Source organism: Equus przewalskii, chromosome 25 (genome assembly GCF_037783145.1).
Source record: "Equus przewalskii isolate Varuska chromosome 25, EquPr2, whole genome shotgun sequence".
Taxonomy (NCBI): Eukaryota; Metazoa; Chordata; class Mammalia; order Perissodactyla; family Equidae; genus Equus; species Equus przewalskii.
The window spans coordinates 2,852,320-2,872,580 of record NC_091855.1 but is presented as its reverse complement, the minus strand read 5'-3'; the positions used below and the strand labels follow the sequence as shown (position 1 = coordinate 2,872,580).

The following is a 20,261-nucleotide window of genomic DNA, read 5'->3' as shown; positions in this document are numbered from 1 at the left end:
CGCTTTGTTATGAAAGGTGTTAGCAGCAAATGGACATTCAAACGGGATATTTTGAGGTTTCACTTTCTATTCAAACTGATGTTTTCCACTCCACGCTGTTTCCAATTCTAACTTCACAACCACTGCAGGATAACAGTGTGCTGAGAACAGACGTGTCGCTAAATTGTGGTCCATGTGCAAAATCAATTTTTGCCACAGATGAGGACGTGTACTTTTACGGCACTGGCTGCAGATGGTGAAGGAGCACCCCACTGAGCCAGCATCAAGGAAAAGTTGCTTCCTGCAGCCCTCGAGAACGGTGCTGAGTAAGCGTGAGCAAACTTGGATGTGGGAGCAGACACTCTACTCAGTCAGCCTGATGAATACAGTGTGATAACTCCTGAAGCATTTGATCTTTACAAGAGAGCTACAAGTTCTAGTATTAAAAACCGTGCCCCACCAGCCCCATGGCTGAGTGGTTAGCTTCACATGCTCTGCTACGGTGGCCCAGGGTTTCACTGGTTCAGATCCTGGGTGGGGACACGGCACCGCTCGTCAAGCCATGCTGAGGTGGCATCCCACGTAGCACAACCACAAGGACCTACAACTAGAATATTCAACTATGTACTAGGGGGCCTTTGGGGAGAATAAGAAGAAAAAAAAGATTGGAACAGATGGTAGCTCAGGGGCCAATCTTAAAAAAAAAATGTGCCCCGAACACCAAAAAATTGTGAACTATGAGATATTTCTGAAGCGGTTTAACAAGTATTCATTTATTCCCTGCCACTAATGTACCTATGAAATAATGGCACTGTCCCCTCCCCTCCCCTCTAATTCATGTGAATTAGAAATACTCATGTCAGCCCAGGGTTAGAGGAAATGAAATGTAATTCTACAACAGATTTGGTAATGTTTGTATGCAGCAGCTAAAAGACCCAAAACACTAGACATAACCTTTGGTGCTACTCAGTTTGTAAGAGAATTAAGTTAGCAAAATACTTGGAGCTCTAAGGGCAATTCCTTTCAGAATTGGGAAAAGAAAGGCACATTTAGGTCATGAGGCAGAAACCGCTGGAGCGATGCCCAGAAAAGTAGGAACCCGTATTCCCATCTCTCCTATCCAGCTTCTCTATCCTAAAGAAAAGCCTGGCTTCCTGTTCTATGACTGCAATGTGCTCTCTTCCGGCTTTTGATATTTGCTGAAGACAATATGGCTGCAATTAAGTGACTTGGATATTTTTTCTTCACCTTTAAAAGATGCAGTGTAAGTAACACCCTAAATAATATATGTGAATCAAAGGTTAACTTTTTAAAAAAATTTTCTTTGAGGAACATTAGCCCTGAACTAACATCCACTGCCAATCCTCCACTATTTGCTGAGGAAGACTTGACCTGAGCTAAGATCCGTGCCCGTCTTCCTCTACTTTACATGTGGGACGCCACCACACCGTGGCTTGCCAAGTGGTGGCTTGTCTGCACCCAGGATCCAAACCGGCAAACCCTGGGCAGCTGAAGTGGAACGTGCGCACTTAACTGCTGCGCCACCTGGCCGGCCTCAAAGGTTAACTTCTAAAACATGTTTTTTAGAACAAATTTTTTCTCTCAGGAAATAAAACAGAAAGTCTTCACTCGTATTCTTGTTACAGTTAGGATAACTATATAATTTATCCTTAAAACCAGGACACTTCTGAGAACGCCAAGAAGGTGCTACTAATAATTATGCCCAGACAATAACAAATCAGCATTGTTCCAGGCAGAGCGGGATGTACGACCACTTAGGGTGCAACCTTGGCGTTCAATAAATACTAATATATTATCACATTGGATAACTTTAAAAGCCCTCAAACTTGACAAGCTGATAAAAAGGAACACTAATAGAGACACTATAATGTGTATTTTTTTAAGTATGCTAATACACCAAACAGATCCCTTTGTCTAGAGGGAAGGAAGAATGTTCCATTTTTTCCCTCATGGTACTTCGAGCAATATTGTTTTACAGATGAGGTAAATGAGCATGGGAAACTAGCTAACTGCACACAATCATACTGCAGAGCTGGGCTCAAAGCTAAAAACTCTGCCCCTTAAACCCCTGGCAAATGTGTTACTCACTGAACCATGAAGGGCTGCCTTCCAGAACCTGACCAGATTTCTACTATGGATTCACCAGAGGTGTACGCTTACTAACACCTTTCAGATAAGAAATCTTGTGAGGTTTGTAAAGAGGCTTTTCCTAATTCACATTAATCCTCTTCACCCCATTTCTATAAAAACCCTCAGTACAAGTCCTGATCATTAGTCACTGTTGTTTGGTCTTTTTTGTAAAGATTTCTCGGGCATTCAAAGAAGGGATCCAGGTATTCACTAAGTTTAGTACTTGGGGTTTTGTGTGTTGCAGTAACTAAGCAAAGTCACGATGTTTTAATTGGCATGTCCTGTGTAGGCCAAGTTTAAAAAAGCACTGTCGAGCCATGCTTGGCAGAACCTCCTTGGGCCTCTCCCACCTCCGTACAGTTCCTCCACTAACAGAGACCGCGTCTGTCTCAGCCACTCTGACAGCCCCGTGTGAGCCTTCCCACTGCAGGGCAGCTGGACACCCAGAGTGTTTCCAAATAGTCAGCAGGACTGTAACTAACGGCTTGAGCATCCAGAACCTTTTGTAACAATTCTCACATTCATATCTTAAACCTACTCTTAACTGCTACACCTTTGAACATTATTTGCCCTTGTTTATGAAAATATAACTAAGTCCTCAGCGGTTTAAGGATATGCCTTTCAAACATAGACACTAGCTTTTTACAGTAAATATCCAATGAAACTCATTCAATGACGTGTGACAAAGGTCTGCTACATAACATTCAATATATGTTAGATGGATCTGACTTTCCAGGTGTAGTTTTGAAAGCAGAACTCCAGCACAGAGCAACCATGACAGGCACATGTCACATGCAGAACTCAGAAAGAAGCGTTCTGTAGTATAGTGGTTTAAGGCGGAAACTTTGCTACCAGTCACACCCAGGACTCTCAGTTCCCCAACACAGGAGCTTTGAGATCTAACCTCAGCTTTAGTTTCCTATCTATAAAATGGGGGTAAAACTGTCCCGTCTGAGGCTGGACTGAGAGAGTGCACGTAAAGTCTTTAGTGGGGTCAACTACTACTGTCTCCGTCTAGACTGTAGCCATCTCAAAGGCAATGCTGCTAACCAATGAAAGAGCTAAAGTATGTGAAGTGCGCCTAAGAGCTACCGTGTTAGCTCCCAGGAAATGAAGCTGGATAGAAGCCGGACAATACTATGAAGCTCGATTTAACTTGGCCTCTTCATCTAAAAAGTTAATAGTTGAGCATTATCTTAGCAGAGTTTTCGCAGTTTTGGAACCTACTCAGTGGCATCTTAAGAGGACAAGCAAGAACAAGTCAGCACATCTTGTGGAAGAGAAAAGGCAGGGGCCTGGACGGCTGACTAAGGAACTCCATGAAAAGGGTGCCAGACACCTGAGCAAAACCACTCGGCGGACAGACCCTCTGCCTAGACGGTGGAAGAGCTGGTGCCATTCTCGATATAGTATGACCTTAGGAATTTACTTAACCTCTTTTAAAGGTTTCCTTATCTGTAAAAGAGATTATCTTTTTAATCTACCTACCTGTAAGGGATACTAGTCTAAGCGACCTTTTAAAAAATGAGGCCTAACATAAAACATGACCACAGCAAAAACTGAAAATGTTAACTTTCCTCTTTTCTTATGTAACACTAACACTTTAAGCATGGCTTAGAATTCTAGATGGACTGGGATTCTATTGTACTTGTGAATCTGTGATTATGATTTTAGCAAATCTCAACTAGGAGACATGGTCATCTACAATAGTTTTTAAAATTTAAAAGCAGCAAATCTTTTTGTCCCCCCAAACAACTTATCTGTAAGTGCTCTGAAGCAAACTGTGTCCAACTCAAATTCATGTTGAAGCCCTCTTCTGCAATGTGATGGTATTTGGGGCCTTTGAGAAGTCAATTAGATAAGCTCCTGAAAGTGGGGCGTCACGATGGGATTAGAGCCTTGCAAGAGATGAGAGAGCTTGCTTCTTATCCACTGTGTGAGGACACAGCAACAGGTGGCCATCTGCAAGTCAGGGAGAGCCCTCACTGTGAATCGAGTTGGCCAGCACCCTGATCTTGGACTTCCTGCCTCCACAACTGTGAGAAATACATTCCTCTTGTTTCAGCCACCCAGAGTCTGACACATAGTCACGGCAGCCCACGTTAATATACAGTAAGTAAATTATGTAAAGTCGAAGGGTAGGATTGCTCCATTGAAAGCAGGGAGCAGAGAGGGACTAAATTCTACCTGTTTGGTCCCCTCCTCAGCCCTGGAATCTCAGAGCTCTGCAAAATACAGTATGAAAATAAATGGTATTTATGCACCAACATACAAAGCTGCCCAAAGAAGAATAATGTCAAATGCTACACACTGAGGGATGGCCAAAATTCTCTTCTGGTATTAGAATTCTATTGCACTGTCTTATTTAAATCAAGTGAGCTAACAGTTAGGATTCTATTTTGCTTTAGAGACCTGTTGCATAAGGACTGGCACTAAGTTTTAATATGGTGGTTATTAAACAAGGAACCTGCTTGGACCAGGCACTGAGGGAAGAATGTGTTGGTTAAAGCAACTTCATTTCACGAGGGGAAAAAACCCGGCCCTGCTCCAGAATGGTCTCATATTTCACTACCTATTTCACAGCTCCCTTTTAGGTGGGTACTTTCAGGGGATGTGAAATAAGACATCAAAGGTCATTTAAAAATTTACAGTTGCATTTTGTCCAACTACAAAAGAAATTCCTTTCAAAAGCAGAATGTACTACAAATTGTTCACTCATTCACAGCCCCCTCTAACTGGGGTTGAAGAAAGGCTAGCGAAGCCCCCGTGGAAGGAAATGGCAAACTACACTGAGGGCAGAGCAGGCCGGGCAAGAGCAGAACTGCCTTTCACAAAGGAAGGAGGGGTGGAGGCTGCAGGGCAGAGCGGGAAAGCCCTAACTTAGTACAAACAGGTGACGTGCTTACAAAGAAGAGCCCAGCCCTGAGGGGAGCAGAGGAAAGCCCCACGATGCGCACCACCTTGCTGAAGGAGGTCTGTGTTTCCAGAAAGGCTTGTTCCCAAGCAACCTATTTAAGGGCCTTAGTGAGCTCAGGCACACAGAGGGGTAGCTCAAGCCCTTTTTTTCTTTCTTTGACAACAAATTTGCAGTTAGTTAGGCTCTGGATTTGCTCAAGGAAGCCCAGAATTGGGCCTAAAGAAAAAAATACATGGAAAAACTGTGAAAACATGAAAATACATTTTTAAAAAACGTTTTCAGGTATAATACACAAAAGCAAACAAGTTTAGCTTAAAAAATATCAAGTATCACATTCAAAGACTATTTCTAATTATAATTACTTCTTAAAGCAATATGTCTTTGTTTACAAATACAGCAGCAGGTGATAGAAAACCTAACAACTCGAACAGATTGCTTACAGTTCATAATACAAACAGATGTATATGTCTCAAATCACATTTTAGGCAGTTTAACTTAAAATGCAGACAATTACATACATTAAATTTGTCATTATTAAGCAAATGAAAAAGTCACAATATCAAGGAAAAAATACAAAAACCTTTATAGAGCACGTATAAGAAGCTTACTTAATGGCCACAAATCAGTATCTGCTAATGAGTGATAGGCAGTGAAAGTGCCTTCTCCAGGGGAAAGGGAAGAGGAACCACGTCCCATTACTCCACACGCTTGAAGAGTTGCAACAAAACTTCAACCTTGAAAAACAGTAATTTCTTACTTACAAGAAAAGATATACCATACTTTGCTCTTTAAAATGCCCAAAGGCTGGTCTATAATTTCCACCAGTGCAGCAAGACTAAAATATGTTTATCTTGGTACACCAATCATGGGTGTACTGAGGAATTCCGTCATGCCAGCTCTGGACGGTGACCCTCTCAAGGACAGGCATTCTCTTTCATCTCTGTTATCTCTGGCACCTGGCAAAGCACCTGCATCACGGACATTTAAGTGTCTGTTGAATGAATGCAGTTCTCAGACATTTTCTATAGCCAGAAGCTTGCATGGTATTTAATATTGATTATTCTATTGGCAAGTTTTATTTTACTTGGCAGCATTCTGAAAATAAAATAGTGTCTGTCTTCAATACTAAATATTGCTTTATTAAGATTATAGTCTTCCCCAAAAGCCAGCCACCACTTTCTATGCACAGTACAGTAGTGTGATCCAACTGAATTTAACCTTATGCTTTTGAAAAATTTAACACTTGAAGGTCTGTGCTTAGGTTTATAACCTTGGCATTTTATAAAACTGGCACTAGATCACTCAGGGCGAGGAAGGAAGACACTGGCACTCATCATTTAGAAGAGCACACAACTGACTGACACGCAAACCAGGCACAGCATTTTCACTGCAGCTTTGAGTAGAGCTATGTTCATCTACCCAAATTTCAAAAGCTGCACATTTGAGTACACTAGGTAGCACTAATTATTTGTGAGGTAAAATATCAAGGGCAAGACTTCTTTCCTAGAAAATATTCCAATATTCCATTGCAGTGGTGTGACCACTCAAGGCCCAAAATTCCTCCCTTTTCTTCTCTGACTTTTTATTATTCTCTACTGAAAACAAACAGTAAAACTGACAAAGAAGGAAGGAGGCCGTTGGGTAATTAAAACATGTATTGTCTATTCCTGGATAACCAATTATTACTTTACACAAAACAGGGCTGTGGAGTCAGAGCTGTAAACAGTCATCTTCAAAAGCATGAGAAGGTGTCAGGCCAAGCCCAGCACAGACATGCCAAGGCATGCGAAGCACTCCTTTAAGGAGCCTTCATTCTTGGGAACCGAGCATGCGAATGAGGACTTAAGGCCTATATTTTAATTTTTCCCTGTCATTTTTAGGTTCAACATTTCAAAATCCAAGATTCTAACTCCAGAAATAGTATTCCTCAACACATCTCAACCATCTCCATCAAATTTACCTTAATATTCTTGCTCTGCCAAGTCCCAATGCCAGAGTATTCCTAAAAATCAAAGATATTAACAAGCAATCTCTTCCATAAACCGATCTCAGACTACGAAGACGGTTTTGAAAGCAACATTATTCCCTTGTAAAGAGAAAGAACCTTCCTAGATGCTTTCCCCCACTGAAACAACTCTGACATCCTTAACTCCACCCTGAACCTAAAAGTGTGCCCTAGTGCCCACGAGAACTGAGGGCCCCTGTCCCAATTTAAAAAATGATAGTCTAAAGAATTTAAAATAATATAAAAGCAAATTCTATTCCCTTTTATTTCCATTCTTAAGTAAAAAAAAAAAAAACCCCAAATACCAGTTGGAAAGTCCTTGAAAAGCAAAGATTAAAAAGGCAGTACCACTGAGGCACACTGGGCAGTATGGGTCACTAGCAAAGTTAATATACCTATTGGGAGTATAATTCCAAATCCTGCGTTCATGGTCCTTCAAATCCTTTAGCAAAAGATTTTCTCCGATAATAAATGGACTTCACAATTACAGATTCCCAAACTTGCTACTTCCTTTTCTTTTAGTCAAACATCATCCTCTCTAGTGTTAAATTAAATATTGCATCTAAAGCCAGAGGTGTCAACTTATCCCAATGTAGGACAACCAAAATAACCATTAGGAGAGATCTTCGCTGCCATCTCACTTTCCCTATCATCTTATGCCTTCAGAGCTAAGGGACATGGTGACGCTGACTGACCATTTAAACTATGACACCTTCAAAGGCTACCTGCCTTGTAACTTGGAGGCTACTTGGCAGCTACAATGTTGTAGGTAGCTGCCACTTGTCCTTGCAAGGTAGTGAAAGAAAAAAAGACCACTTGTGCCACTATGTAAGAGCTGTCTAACAACATTTCCCAGTCCGAAAATATCTAAACAAATTAATTTCAATTATCAGCTTGAATCTATCATCTACTTAAAAGGGAGGCTTAAACACTGAATGTTCCTCTCAAAGGTGACCATCCTGCTTTCTTAAAAGGAGGTAGCTATCAAACCATTAAATGGTTGCATTTGATGTTCATGACATTTTAATTATAACAGAAATAAACTACTAAACATTTTATTTCTAAGCAAAAACAAGAGCTCTACCATAAATCTCTCCTATACCGGTCAAGAAATTCACAAAACATTTTAGTAACCCAACAGATACATTCAGTTTCAAAATGTTATTTGACAACTAACATGGTTAGTCCTATTCCAAATCTAAGAACCTGATTTAAACATAAGGTGTCAAAAAGCTACGTGGGTTCTTCTGGTGGTTACAAGCAAAACTTACTAAGTAACAGTCACGCTGCTTTAAACTCGATGGCAGAGATCTACAATTCATCATTATTTTCACTGTCAGAGCTGGAGGATAAATTTTTAAGGATGGCACTCAATTCTACCTATTTCCTGTCAACAAATGCATAACTAGAAATGTCAGCCATAAGCACTTTACAAACAGATGGAGGAAACTATGCCAGAGACAACGACATAGTCTTGCCAGACTCTGAAAGACAAATACATGTTCTGACCGCACTTCTAAAGAGAACAGTCACATCTGTGCGACTACGGTTCTCTACATACAGCGGCTCTACGAGTTTATGACAGAACCCGAGAGGGCGCCAGTTTTCCACAGCAGGGAGGAATTAAGGGACATGCTCCTTCTCAAGAACTGAGGGAGAGGGGGCTACTGGGAAGAAGAGTGTTTTGTGGGAATGCAACTTGTCACTATGAAGCAGTTCCCAGGGTTTCCTCCAGTTTGAGGTTCCAGACTAAGGAGAGAATTATTTCCTTCCTTGAGTTCTTCCTAAAGCAATACGGACATCTCATAATCTATTCTAAAGCAATACAAAGAGATCACCAATTCTCTAAGAACATAATTTACACACACATTGGCCTGCATAAAAAAAAAGCTTCCATAAAAGGCAGAATTTAGAGCTGTATAACCCAGGTGGCGAAAAATAAATCAGGTGGAACTCAAAATGAAGGAAAAGTCTTTACTAAAAGCTCGAGGATAAAAACGAACACTGCCTGCTAACTAACTCAACATCTGACAATAAATACCAACAGTTTTAAAATGTATATCCAAAAAACAACCTCAAGAGGACCAGGTTTATCCATCCTATGGACTAGCTCAGGATGTTGAGAGGCCATCATTTGTTTAAGTTATGACAATGTGATTGTTTTCAAAGTGTTTATTAAGGGGAAAAAGTGACTATAGAAAAATACTTGAAATAATTTGCCAACGAGCTTGCAGATTCTAACAATAATCCACGTAGTTTCATAATTTAAACAAACTGAACATTTGTTTTAAACAAATTGTATCAAAGAGTTATTCAATATACTTAATCACTTTAACTCTCCATAAAAACTGAATAAAAATCACATTTGAATGATTTACAGTTTTATCTGATTGTATCCATCTGATGTCCTACACATCCAAGTACAAGAGGCAGGTATCTTCTCTGAGAGGTGCAAGAGTTGTTCATTCATGAATGCCCTCTAGAACAGTGAAACCAGCAATTTTTCTATATGCAGCGTGTGCATATACATGTACTTCAAAAAGCAAAGCGTCATCTCTTCGTCCATTGTTAACTTAATGGTAAGACTGCAATAGAAAAAAGAAAAAGTAAACTTCTAGATTTTGTAAATGGAGTTTATTAACTCCTTTCTGTGGCTTAATATTGACTTACTGCTTCATAAATCCAAACAGCCAGTCCTCTCACTTATTTCAGCACACAATTTACAAAAAATAAACTTTTCAGAGAATGTATATAGCAAGAAGTTACACTAATAAGAGGAAGCTGTGGGGGCACTTTATTAAGATTTTCTTCCTTTACAGTTGAGATGGATGTTAATGAACCTAGTTGGAGATCTGATTTGTTATTGTGCTAAGAGCAAACAGGGTTTTTCCCCTCAAGGAGAACCCTGACTCTGCATCTGGATACTCACTTGGCGTACTTCACGGGGGAAGTGGGGAGCTTTTCAATTTGATCACATGCCCAAGACGGGCTCCTTAACTAAGATGGCAACTCCAGCTTGGAGGACAGTCAAGCATAAAGTATTCCACAATGCAGAGTCAGAGTCTAACAAAACCTTGGCTGAGAAATACTCAGTTGTGCATGAAAGATGGGCAACGTTACATATTCACTGCCCTGTAGTCTCTAGAAGTCTACCTCTATATCAAGCCAGACAGGCAGAGATTGCTTTTATTGAATTGTGCTTTGGTGTGATGCTAAAAAACATTATTGAGAAATACTTTTTTTAAAAAAAAGTCCAATGAAATCTATCTCTGAGTTTACCTCAAAGACGCTATTGAGGACATTGCTTATTACATTACAAGGTCTTCGGGGATTGGGGGAAATTTTTCTATTTTCAGTACTGGGAATACTTGTGTTTTCATCCTTTTAAATGCTTTACCTGAAGTTTGAAATTTACTCTTTATATACATATACACCTTGTTTTAAAAGTTTTCTAATCATCCATCCAAATCTGGAGACACAGAATCTTTCAGAAGTGTTTATGAGACTATTAGTGCGTGTTAAGTAACAAATTAAACACTCACATGGGGGCCACCAGGCATTGGTGGAGCACCAGAAGGTCCTGAAGGCACTTGAAAAGGATTATTGGGAGTGGGATAGAGTCCTGGTGTGGGATATGACCCTGCAGGGGCAGGATATGGTGCTGGTGGTCCCCAGGCTCCTGGTGGAACAGTGCCCCATGGAACAGGTGGTGCAGCCCCTGGTGCTTGGGGAGGAGGAGTGGGATATGGCCCTGGAGATGGATACGGCATATTGGGGGTGGGATATTGCCCTCCTATTCCTGGTGCCCAAGGTCCAGAAGACATGGATCCCCATGGACCTAAATGACCAGCTGCAGCTGGATCTGTGGGTGCACCATATGGTCTTGGAAGCTCTGGAAAGGGCATATTTGGTGTAGGATATGGCCCTGTGGGGCCAGGGCCTGGTACAGTTGGGGCTGGATAAGGACCACCAGGTGGGGGGCAGGATGGTCCAGAAGGAGGAAATGGTGCTGGGGGTCCTGGAGGTGGTCCAGTGGGAGGCACAGAGGGATACATTCCTGTGGGCGCTGCTCCAAAAGGCACAGTGGAGGGCGCTGCGCTTGGCGGGAGTCCAGACGGCACGGAGGGAGGAGCACTCGGGCTATTCCAAGGACTGGAGCTTGGCCAGCCTTGAGGATGTTGGCCGGGTTTGGAATTGCTCACAGCAGAGTTTTTGGCAGGGGAATGTTCAGGTAGCGCATCTGCCAGCTGGAATACAAAACAGGCACGTCTTACCAATTCTATTCAGGGACGAGTCATGCCAAATGTGATTATAAACTCAGAAACCATAGTAAGCCATAGGGTCAGGGATTATAAACCTCTATAACATCTTCAAAAGCCAAGTTGTTCAGTTTAAAAACAATTCATTTAATACAAAATTTGAGGGGTTACTTCAAATATCAACTTTACAATGCAAATTCCTCAGAGAAGCTCATGCTTTCTAAATACAACTAATCAACGTATTGTGGATTTGAATACTGGCTCTTTACCTCAAACAAGTTACATACACTCTCTGAGCTTTAGTTTCCTCGTTTTCAAAAACCAGTTTAGGGTTAACTTGAGGCTTAAATGAGATAATTCACACAATGCACTTAACACAGTGCCTGGTATATAATATTCAGTAAACATTGGCTATCATTAATAATATCAGGTTAAAAGAGAACAAGAGAAGTCATGCTTGTAAAATTTTTTACTTAAGAATTCATAAAGAAATAAACACTAGAGAAGCATTTTCAATCATGTTTCATCTAAGTAAGTTAAGGCAAATCACCTATCAAAGTCACATGCCCCCAAATCCTAGAACCACAAGAAGCTTTTAAATTAAGACTTACGGCCCACAGTTAGCACTATGCTGTTCTCTTAAGAGCCAAAAAACTTATAAAGCATAAATGTACCAACTTACCGAAAATTCATCAGACATTTTCCTAAAAACATAAGAAAAAAGGAGTATTACAAAACTATTGTTTACCGTTTCTTATACATTAAGGAACTTCCTATGCATACATTATTTTTACTTAAATGGAATCAATCATTTATGGAGAGTGTTTTTCTTTATGTAGGAAAAATTTCCCTAATAGCTCCTACAGCTCTATCAACTTCATCCCTTTTCCCCAGCTGCGCCTGATACAAAAGTGGTCCAAAATTTAGTTTACACTCTCGTTTTGGTGGCAGGTTAGCTTTGTTTGCATTTTGGGTTGTTTGAAACAATGATACAGTGAACATGTCCGAACACATATCTTTGCTCACTTGTGAATCTATCACCAAGAAAATACTAGAAATAAAATTTACAGTGAACAGGTAAGGTTACCTAAAATCCACCTCAAAAGTCCATGCCGATTTAAAAGCCCCTCGCCTGTTCACACCGTCTGCTTTTCTTTTTCCTCTAGTTCCTCTTCTATCACTGCATATTATCAAATTTACAAATTGTTTTCAATTACAATAGATTAAACACTGGCATCTTACTTTTTTTTTGGAGGAAGATTAGCCCTGAGCTAACATCCATGTCCATCTTCCTCTACCTTATATGTGGGACGCCTCCCACAGCATGGCTTCACCAGCGGTGCCATGTCCACACCCGGGATTCGAGCCAGTGAACCCCAGGCCGCCGAAACAGAACGTGCGAACTTAACTGCTGTGCCACCGGGCTGGCCCTGGCATCTTACTTCTTTACTTGTTATAACTTTAGACTTTAAGTAGAAAGTAGATCATCTTTTTAATTTAATACCCCATTGATACTTCTTTTTCTGTGAATTTGCTCACGTCCTTGGACCACTCTTATCAATTTTTTAAACTGAAGTATAATTAACACTCAATAAAATGCACAGATCTTAAGTATTAGGTCAACAAGCTCTGTCTACGCCCCTGTAACTACCCAAGATACAGAATATTTCCCTCGCTCCAGAAGGTTTACTCATGCTCCTTTCTAATTCATTCCCCCTCCCACCCAGCAATCACTTTCTTAGCTTTTTGCTTATTCTTTGACTTGATACAACTAGAATAAGACAGTATGTACTCTTTCTGACTTTGATCATTTTACTACTTAGTAGTACATTTTTAAAAATGCTTTTGAAGCTAGTAAGCAAACTAGCTCTCTTCCGTTATGAGACAAAATTTTATCCTGAGTTCCCTTTGTTTGTACATCTTTTAAATGGTATTTTTTGGGCACTACAAGTTTTTAATCTCGTGTAGTCAAATTTATCAATCATTCTGAACAGCATGTGGCTTCTGTTTTACAAAGGCCTTTCCTACCGCAAGATTTCAAAAATATTCACCTATGCTTTCTTACAGTATTCCCATGGTTTAACTTTCTATTACCAGCTCCAGTTTACAGCTGGAGAAAAGGAAGCTCAGCAAGTTAACTTGTTTAAGGTCATAGAGCTAGTGACAATTAGAAAAGGGGTTCACACCCAGGCAGTCTGACTCCAGAGCGGAGGCTCCTAACCCCCAAGCTGGAGAGCCTCCATCATTCCCCACAGGTATTGTGGACTCTATTCTTTTCTACTTATCTGTGCCATAAAATTCCATCTTAATTATGGTGGCTTTCTATTTTTAATAAATTTTAACATCAGTCGCCCTATTACTGTTCTTTTTTCAGATTTTCCTGAATAGTCTCATGTATAACTTTTCCAGATCATTTCATAAAAAATTTTTTAAAAAAATCTGCTGGTCTTCTGGTTGGAAATGCATTAACTGTGCAGATAAATTTAGGAGATATTTGATATATCTAAAATACCAAACTGGGGCCGGCCTGGTGGCGCAGCAGTTAAGTTTGCACGTTCTGCTTCTCGGTGGCCGGGGCCCGCAGGTTCGGATCCCGGGTGTGGACATGGCACTGCCTAGCAAAAGCCATGCTGTGGTAGGTGTCCCACATATAACGTATAGGAAGATGGGCATGCGTATTAGCTCGGGGCCAGGCTTCCTCAGCAAAAAGAGGAGGATTGGCAGTAGTTAGCTCAGGGCTGATCTTCCTCAAAAAAAAAAAAAAAAAAAAAAAAAAAAAAAATCAAATCTTCTCATTCAAGAACAAGGTACGTCTTCCTGGGTCCCGTAACTGTCATTTAGTATCACTCAGTAACTTTTAAAAATCAGGTCTCCTACACATTTCTCCTGAGACAGATTTCTAACTGAAAGCTTAGCTTTCTCACTGATAGACTTTCTTGTGGTTGTACACTGGCTCTGTTCTGTCACTGTATTTCCTACTTGGTTGTTCACACGTGGGAAAAGCTTTTCAAATTTTAGTGCACTGCTTTTGTAGGCAGCATCATTCCAGAATTATTTTATTCCTAAAAGTTTCTCAACTGCTTCTCTGGGATTTCCAGGTAAAGAACTATGGGATTTGCAAAAAATAATTTTACCTTCTCTTTCCCATAGTTACACCTCTTTTCTCTTTTGCATCAACGAGGACTTAAAAAACAATGAAATGTTAAATAGTGATAGCACAGTAGTCTCCTTCCCAGCTCTACTGGGAAGGCTCCTAATGTTTAAGATTCTCATTTTTAATTTTAAAAAATTACATTAAGGAAGTTTCTATTTATGTCTATGTTGCTAAATTTATTTATTTTGCTAGTTAAAAGAAAGTCAGAGAAGACAATGAATTTCTTCAGAACATCTTTGGCATCTAACGAAATGATCTTAGTTTTTCTCCCTTATCCATCCCCACAGTTAATTAAATGAATACATTGCTTAACAATGAGATATCCTTGCATTCTTCGAGTTTTATTTTTCAGTATGATTTGGTTATCATGCGGAATGAGGGAGAAAAAGAATATGACACCTACTAAGTCACAACTGCTATATTCTTGTTTTTTATTCAGAATACCAAAAAACACACCTGAATATACAGCAAATACAACTACCCATTCATTCCCACGATAAGGTTTGTTTTACACTAAAATGTCACATCACATGATAGAAAATTCTTAAGACTAACACCTGAAGAAACTTTATCAGTGCATGACAAGTTTAAAGTCTACATAACTCTAACATGCTTTTCAAAGAGGGTGAGCCTTTCTGAAACCAAAAATGGTTCTGTGCCAAAGTTCACATTAATTACGGAGCAGAGACAATAACAAATCAACCCATTCAATTTCATAGGGTCTTGCTGTTCAGGTTTCAGAATTATTTTCTTAGTTTTTGAAAAACATATATACATAATATACAGTTAGTTAGTCACAGAATGACATTAAAATATAAATTAGTCCACAAGTTAACAATATTAAACTGATCCACCATTCTGGCTTTCCAAATCAAACTCTAGAAAACAGAGAAGGTACTAGAATACTATGATTAAAATAATGAAGCCCTTACCAAAGGGACAGAAATAGGTCACTTCCTGTTCTACAGCACCACATAGCAGAGCGACCTAATCTCGACGCCCAGAATAAACAGCGTTCATGTTCACTGAAAACATTCCAATTTACTTTTGGGGGATACTTTCATCATAAAAAGGTAAACAATAGATTTGGACATTAGCGTTTCAATATGATAAAAGCTACAGAATATAAAAATATCTAGATTTTCTAAAAAGCTATTCTGAAACATCTGAAGTATGCTAATTATTAAGATAAGGTCAATGTAACCTTGAACTGGCCACACATACACACACAAAGGTTTATAATCAAGAAAGGTTTTTGGGGAGCCAGCCCAGTGGCATAGCGGTTAAGTTCGTGTGTTCCACTTCAGCAGCATGGGGTTCACAAATTCAGATCCCGGGCCTGGACATACATACCACTCATCAAGCCACGCTGTGGCAGCATCCCACATACAAAATAGAGGAAGAATGACACAGATGTTAGCTCAGGGCCAATCTTCCTCAGCAAAAATACTGCTTCTAAAACTTCCTGTAATCACTTTACTGCAGGATCTACACATCAAGTGAAAAATAATCACTGTATTTCCTGAGCAGCAAGAATAGTAATTCTAAAACAGAGTACAAAATTTCTTTTTTTTTTTTTTTTTTTATTAATGTTATGATAGATTACAACCTTGTGAGATTTCAGTTGTACATTTTTGTTAGTCATGTTGTGGGTACACTACAAAATTTCTTTTGACATATTCTAGAAAAATAAAATGACATTTTTGTAATTCCTATGGCCTTTAGAGTAAAAATGGTAATTCAATCACAGGGAGGTTTAAGAAAGATAAACTTCATACATTACTAGTGACTATTGGATGAGAAATATTTCAGACGGCCATCAAATTGTGATGGCACAGTATGGGATCACCTGGTTATGAAACCCAGACATCAATCCTTTTGGCTGAGTCTTTTGACAAAGGCAAGCTTCTTAACCAGAGCCTATTCTTTCATCTGCAAAACAGTTATAATAATTCCTGACTACTTCACAGATAATTAATTAAAAGCAACACATTTAATAATCTATAGAGTGCTATAGGCATGTAAAGTGTTTATTAAGAGAAACTAAGGGAAATCAGTTTTGCACAGTTCTGCTTAGCACATACAAAGGGAGGATGATGATAATATATTGTAATGAAAATACAAACTTTGAGTTAGAATATATGATAGTTTTCAGTATTGGCTCTTTTATCAGTCACATTATATTTGCAATTTGAGCAACTCAAGAAATTCGAGATTTGAAAGTTTTTGAACATTTTAAATTTCTTTAAAACATATAATTAAAAAAGTCGTTTTTCAACAACCTCCTGTCAGCCAATTTTCTACATTTATTCAGATACTTATTGGAACCTATGTGCCAGGCACTGTGTTGGGTTTTGGGGAAATGAGTGGTATTGCACAGAATAAACGCTTCAGGAGTTCACAGCCTGGTAGAGAACTACCATTTAAACAGTAACTACATTACTTGGGGCAAGCAGCCCCCAACAGCTCCTCCAGGAGTCAAAGGGGGCTCAGGGGAAGAACCCTGAGACGTGGTGCCTTTGCAGCGTGGAAGAACAACGAGGAGAGCGCAGGGGATGGTTGGGCAGGTCCCAGAGAAACAGCAGTTTGCACAAAAGCGAGAGGGAGGCGGGGAGCGGCAGCAGTTCCGAGGCCCGCTGGGACAAGGACCGGGGCACACGCAGTCTCAGCAGAGCGCCCCCGGACCAAGTGTGCGCGGCTCAGAGGCTGCTCGCCCGAAGGAACATCAATTTCTCCAACTATGAAGAAAAGGCCAGTAACTTGAGAGGCTAAACGGGGCCCGTCAATCAAGCGCCTAGAATACTAGCGCTCGGAAAACATCGGGTGGGCGGGACACACTCGGGGCCCGGCGTCCGCCGGCGCAGCGCGCGGGGACCACAGCGCCCGCCAGCCCGCGGCGGGGAGCGGACGGGGCGCCGCCACCCCCGGCACCCAGCCTCCCGGCCCCTGTCCGGCACACGGCCAAGCCCAGCACGTGCGAGCGGGGACGGCCGCCAGCACACGGCCACAGACCTTTGTGTGCAGTGCTCAACGCCGAAACCTGTGAACAGGAAAGAGACGTTCCCAGGGTTGGCAGAACTTACTCGGGGCAAACCCGACCTGAGGCGGCGTGTGGCGCCGCGCACGCCAGCCGGGACGAGGGGCGTCCCCTCTCCCAAACCCAAAGGGTCCCGCATTCCCGCACACCCCGGCCTCAAGGCTTTCGGTGAGGGTGGGTCTCGGCCCTCCCCGGCGAGGACAGGGACGTCCCCGCGTACCTAAGCCCAGTCCGCGACACAGCGCCTTGCAGAGGAGGCGTGGGGCCGCCCGAAGCCAGCGTCTCTTCCTGTGCGCCCCACGGCCGAACCGAGCCGCGCGGGGGCTCGGAAGGCCCCGCCGCTCCCCAGGCGGCGCGCGGTCAGGGCAGGCCGTGCCACCTCCAGCGCGCGGGCGGACTGCTTTAGGAGCCACGCTGTAAAGACGCCACGGTCCGAGAGCACGGCCTGGCGCCGCAGGCCCGGCTCCGCCCAGGGCGCCCGCGCGCGCCGGCCGCTCCTCCAGGGAGAAAGCCCCGAGCGGCGGGACGGGCCGGAGGCCTCGGACAGGCGTCGAAGGCCCCCCAAGGATCTGCTCAGGCCTCCGTCTGCCCTTCCGCCAGACACTAAGGAACGGGCGAAGGACCGGGGCCGCGGCGCGCCAGGCCAGCGCCCTCGCGGGCCGGGCCGACAAAGGGGTCCGGGCTCGGCCGGAGCGCGCCGGCCTGCGGGGCGGGAGAGGAGGGGAGGGGCCGCTACCGTCGCGCCGCGCCCCAGCCAGGCCTGCCGTCCAGCGCAGACAGCCACCAGGCGCGACGTCGCCGCCTCCGCCGCCACCTCCCTGGGGGCCGCGGGGGCCCGCGCGCGGGGGCAGGACCACGCCGGGGCGAAGCGCTCGGCCCGGCCCCGAAAAGGCGGCTCGAGGACCTCCGTTACCGCGCCCGCGTCCCACTCGGGCGCGCTCCCTCGCCCCCCGCTCGACCCCTGCCAGCGCCGAGGAGCCTTACCGGGCGAGATCCGAACCCGCAGCAAGGCCTCGAGGCGGCGATGGAACCGAGCGCAGCCCGAGCGGCGGCAGCGGCGGCGGCAGCACCAGCAGCGCGGCCCCTCCTGGCGCCGGAACAGGAAGCGCCGAGCGCCGCCCGCGCCCGCGCGCGCCCCAGCAGGCCCCCGGCGGCACTGCGGCTGCTCGGCGCGCTCGGCGCTGGGGGCGTGTGCGCCCGCGGGGGGCGGAGCTCGCGCGCTCGCCGGAGTGGTGGGCGGGGCCGCTCTAGGCGGCCTAGGGGAACGGCTCGCGGGCTGGTTCTGGCTTCCCTACGTTGAGCGGTTTTCACAGCCAGGCCTCGAAGCTGGCTGGCTGTGGATGCGGCCCAACTCGGGGACACGGACCCTCGGGCCGCAGCTGGGGAGAACTAAACAATACGGGAAAGGGAAGACGTTGCAAATGGCTTGACAAACTGATATTAACTAAAGGAACAGCGGTCTTTGCAGACTTGTCCTCATCCGGGCCTCTTCTCCCCATGTTTCACTTTTGAACAAACCTTTAAGTGCTTACTTTGTCAGGCCCAAAAGATGATTGTCATACGGCCAAGCCGTCAAGGAACCTGCTAGCTAGTAATGAACATGTCATAATTATGTCCATGGTGTGCAAGATAATATGCATATACCTACATATATTTTATATGTAAAAATTTATTAAAAGTATGCAATATTCTTACATTTTGCTTCTGTATGTAAGTCGTTAGTGGATCAGTGGGTGGACATTTTACTGTAAACCTAAACGAAAACTAACTTTTGGGTATGCTGCACAGCACACATAATTCTCATACCGAAAAATGAGCAACAGAAGAACTTCAAATACCTAAGCCTGGGGAAGACATATTTTTGCATAGAGACAACAGTCCATGGAAAATGCCAAAAGTGTGAACGACCTCCTCTGCCCTCATGAGGCAGTGAATCAGCCGGTGCCTTGGGGAGCCACAGGAAGCCTGCAGCAACAGGAAAGATCAGTAAAACGGCGCTAACCATAATTAAAAATTTTGATATTTTGCTCATTATAGGGGTTTTTAATTTGCATTTTCTTATGCTTAAATGTTGCACCAAAATATTTTCATTACTGAGCTTTTTGGTCAAAAAAACTGTGTCCCCAGGTTGAGTGCCTCACTCACTTCACCCTAGTCCTGGTCAGGTGACTGACAGCCTCCAGCTTTGCCCAAGCTCCCAGCCAATAACTGAGCATGGTGGGGGTTCTAGAGCTGGGCCATTCCTGTCCCACGTGGGCTCCCACAGGCAATCTTTGCTTGGAAACTAAATCCCCATCTAGCTTTCCCAGAACTGCCTTGCAGTCTAAAGCCCACCCTACCCAATCCTTCCCTTTCTTTCACAGATGTCAGACGTGCAACGTGGTATGAAGACTCCCCACCTTCTCCTGCTCCCTTCCCCTTTATCCTTCATAGGCGCCCCTCCTACCGCCCCCCACCAATAAATCCCTTGCACATTTAATTGCATTTTGGCATGTTTCTGGAAGACCCAAACTGACACACAAAAAACTGAAAGGAGTGTATTATACATGAGAAAATGTGGAAGAATATAGATTTTAAAGTTTTTCTTAGATTCTACATTGAACGTGTGAGGTAAGGATATACTTTTCTTTTTTTTTAGAGATTTTATTCTTCCTTTTTATCCCCAAAGCCCCCCGCGTACATAGTTGTGTACTTTTAGTTGTGGGTCCTTCTAGTTGTGGCATGTGGGATGCCACCTCAGCGTGGCTTGAGTGGTGGTG

The 20,261-nt window shown here is 43.1% G+C and overlaps 1 protein-coding gene across 1 annotated transcript; it reads right to left on the bottom strand.

Moving 5' to 3' along the window:
- Nucleotides 1-5,291: 5,291 nt before the first annotated feature.
- On the bottom strand, nucleotides 5,292-18,692 carry MAPK1IP1L (mitogen-activated protein kinase 1 interacting protein 1 like). Its single transcript, XM_070594244.1, has 4 exons — nucleotides 18,487-18,692; nucleotides 11,994-12,015; nucleotides 10,595-11,299; nucleotides 5,292-9,637 (listed from the first exon to the last, which is right to left on the bottom strand). The coding sequence occupies exons 2-4, from the start codon at nucleotides 12,009-12,011 to the stop codon at nucleotides 9,626-9,628; spliced, it is 735 nt and encodes a 244-aa protein (XP_070450345.1). The 5' UTR covers nucleotides 12,012-12,015; nucleotides 18,487-18,692; the 3' UTR covers nucleotides 5,292-9,625.
- Nucleotides 18,693-20,261: the final 1,569 nt, after the last annotated feature.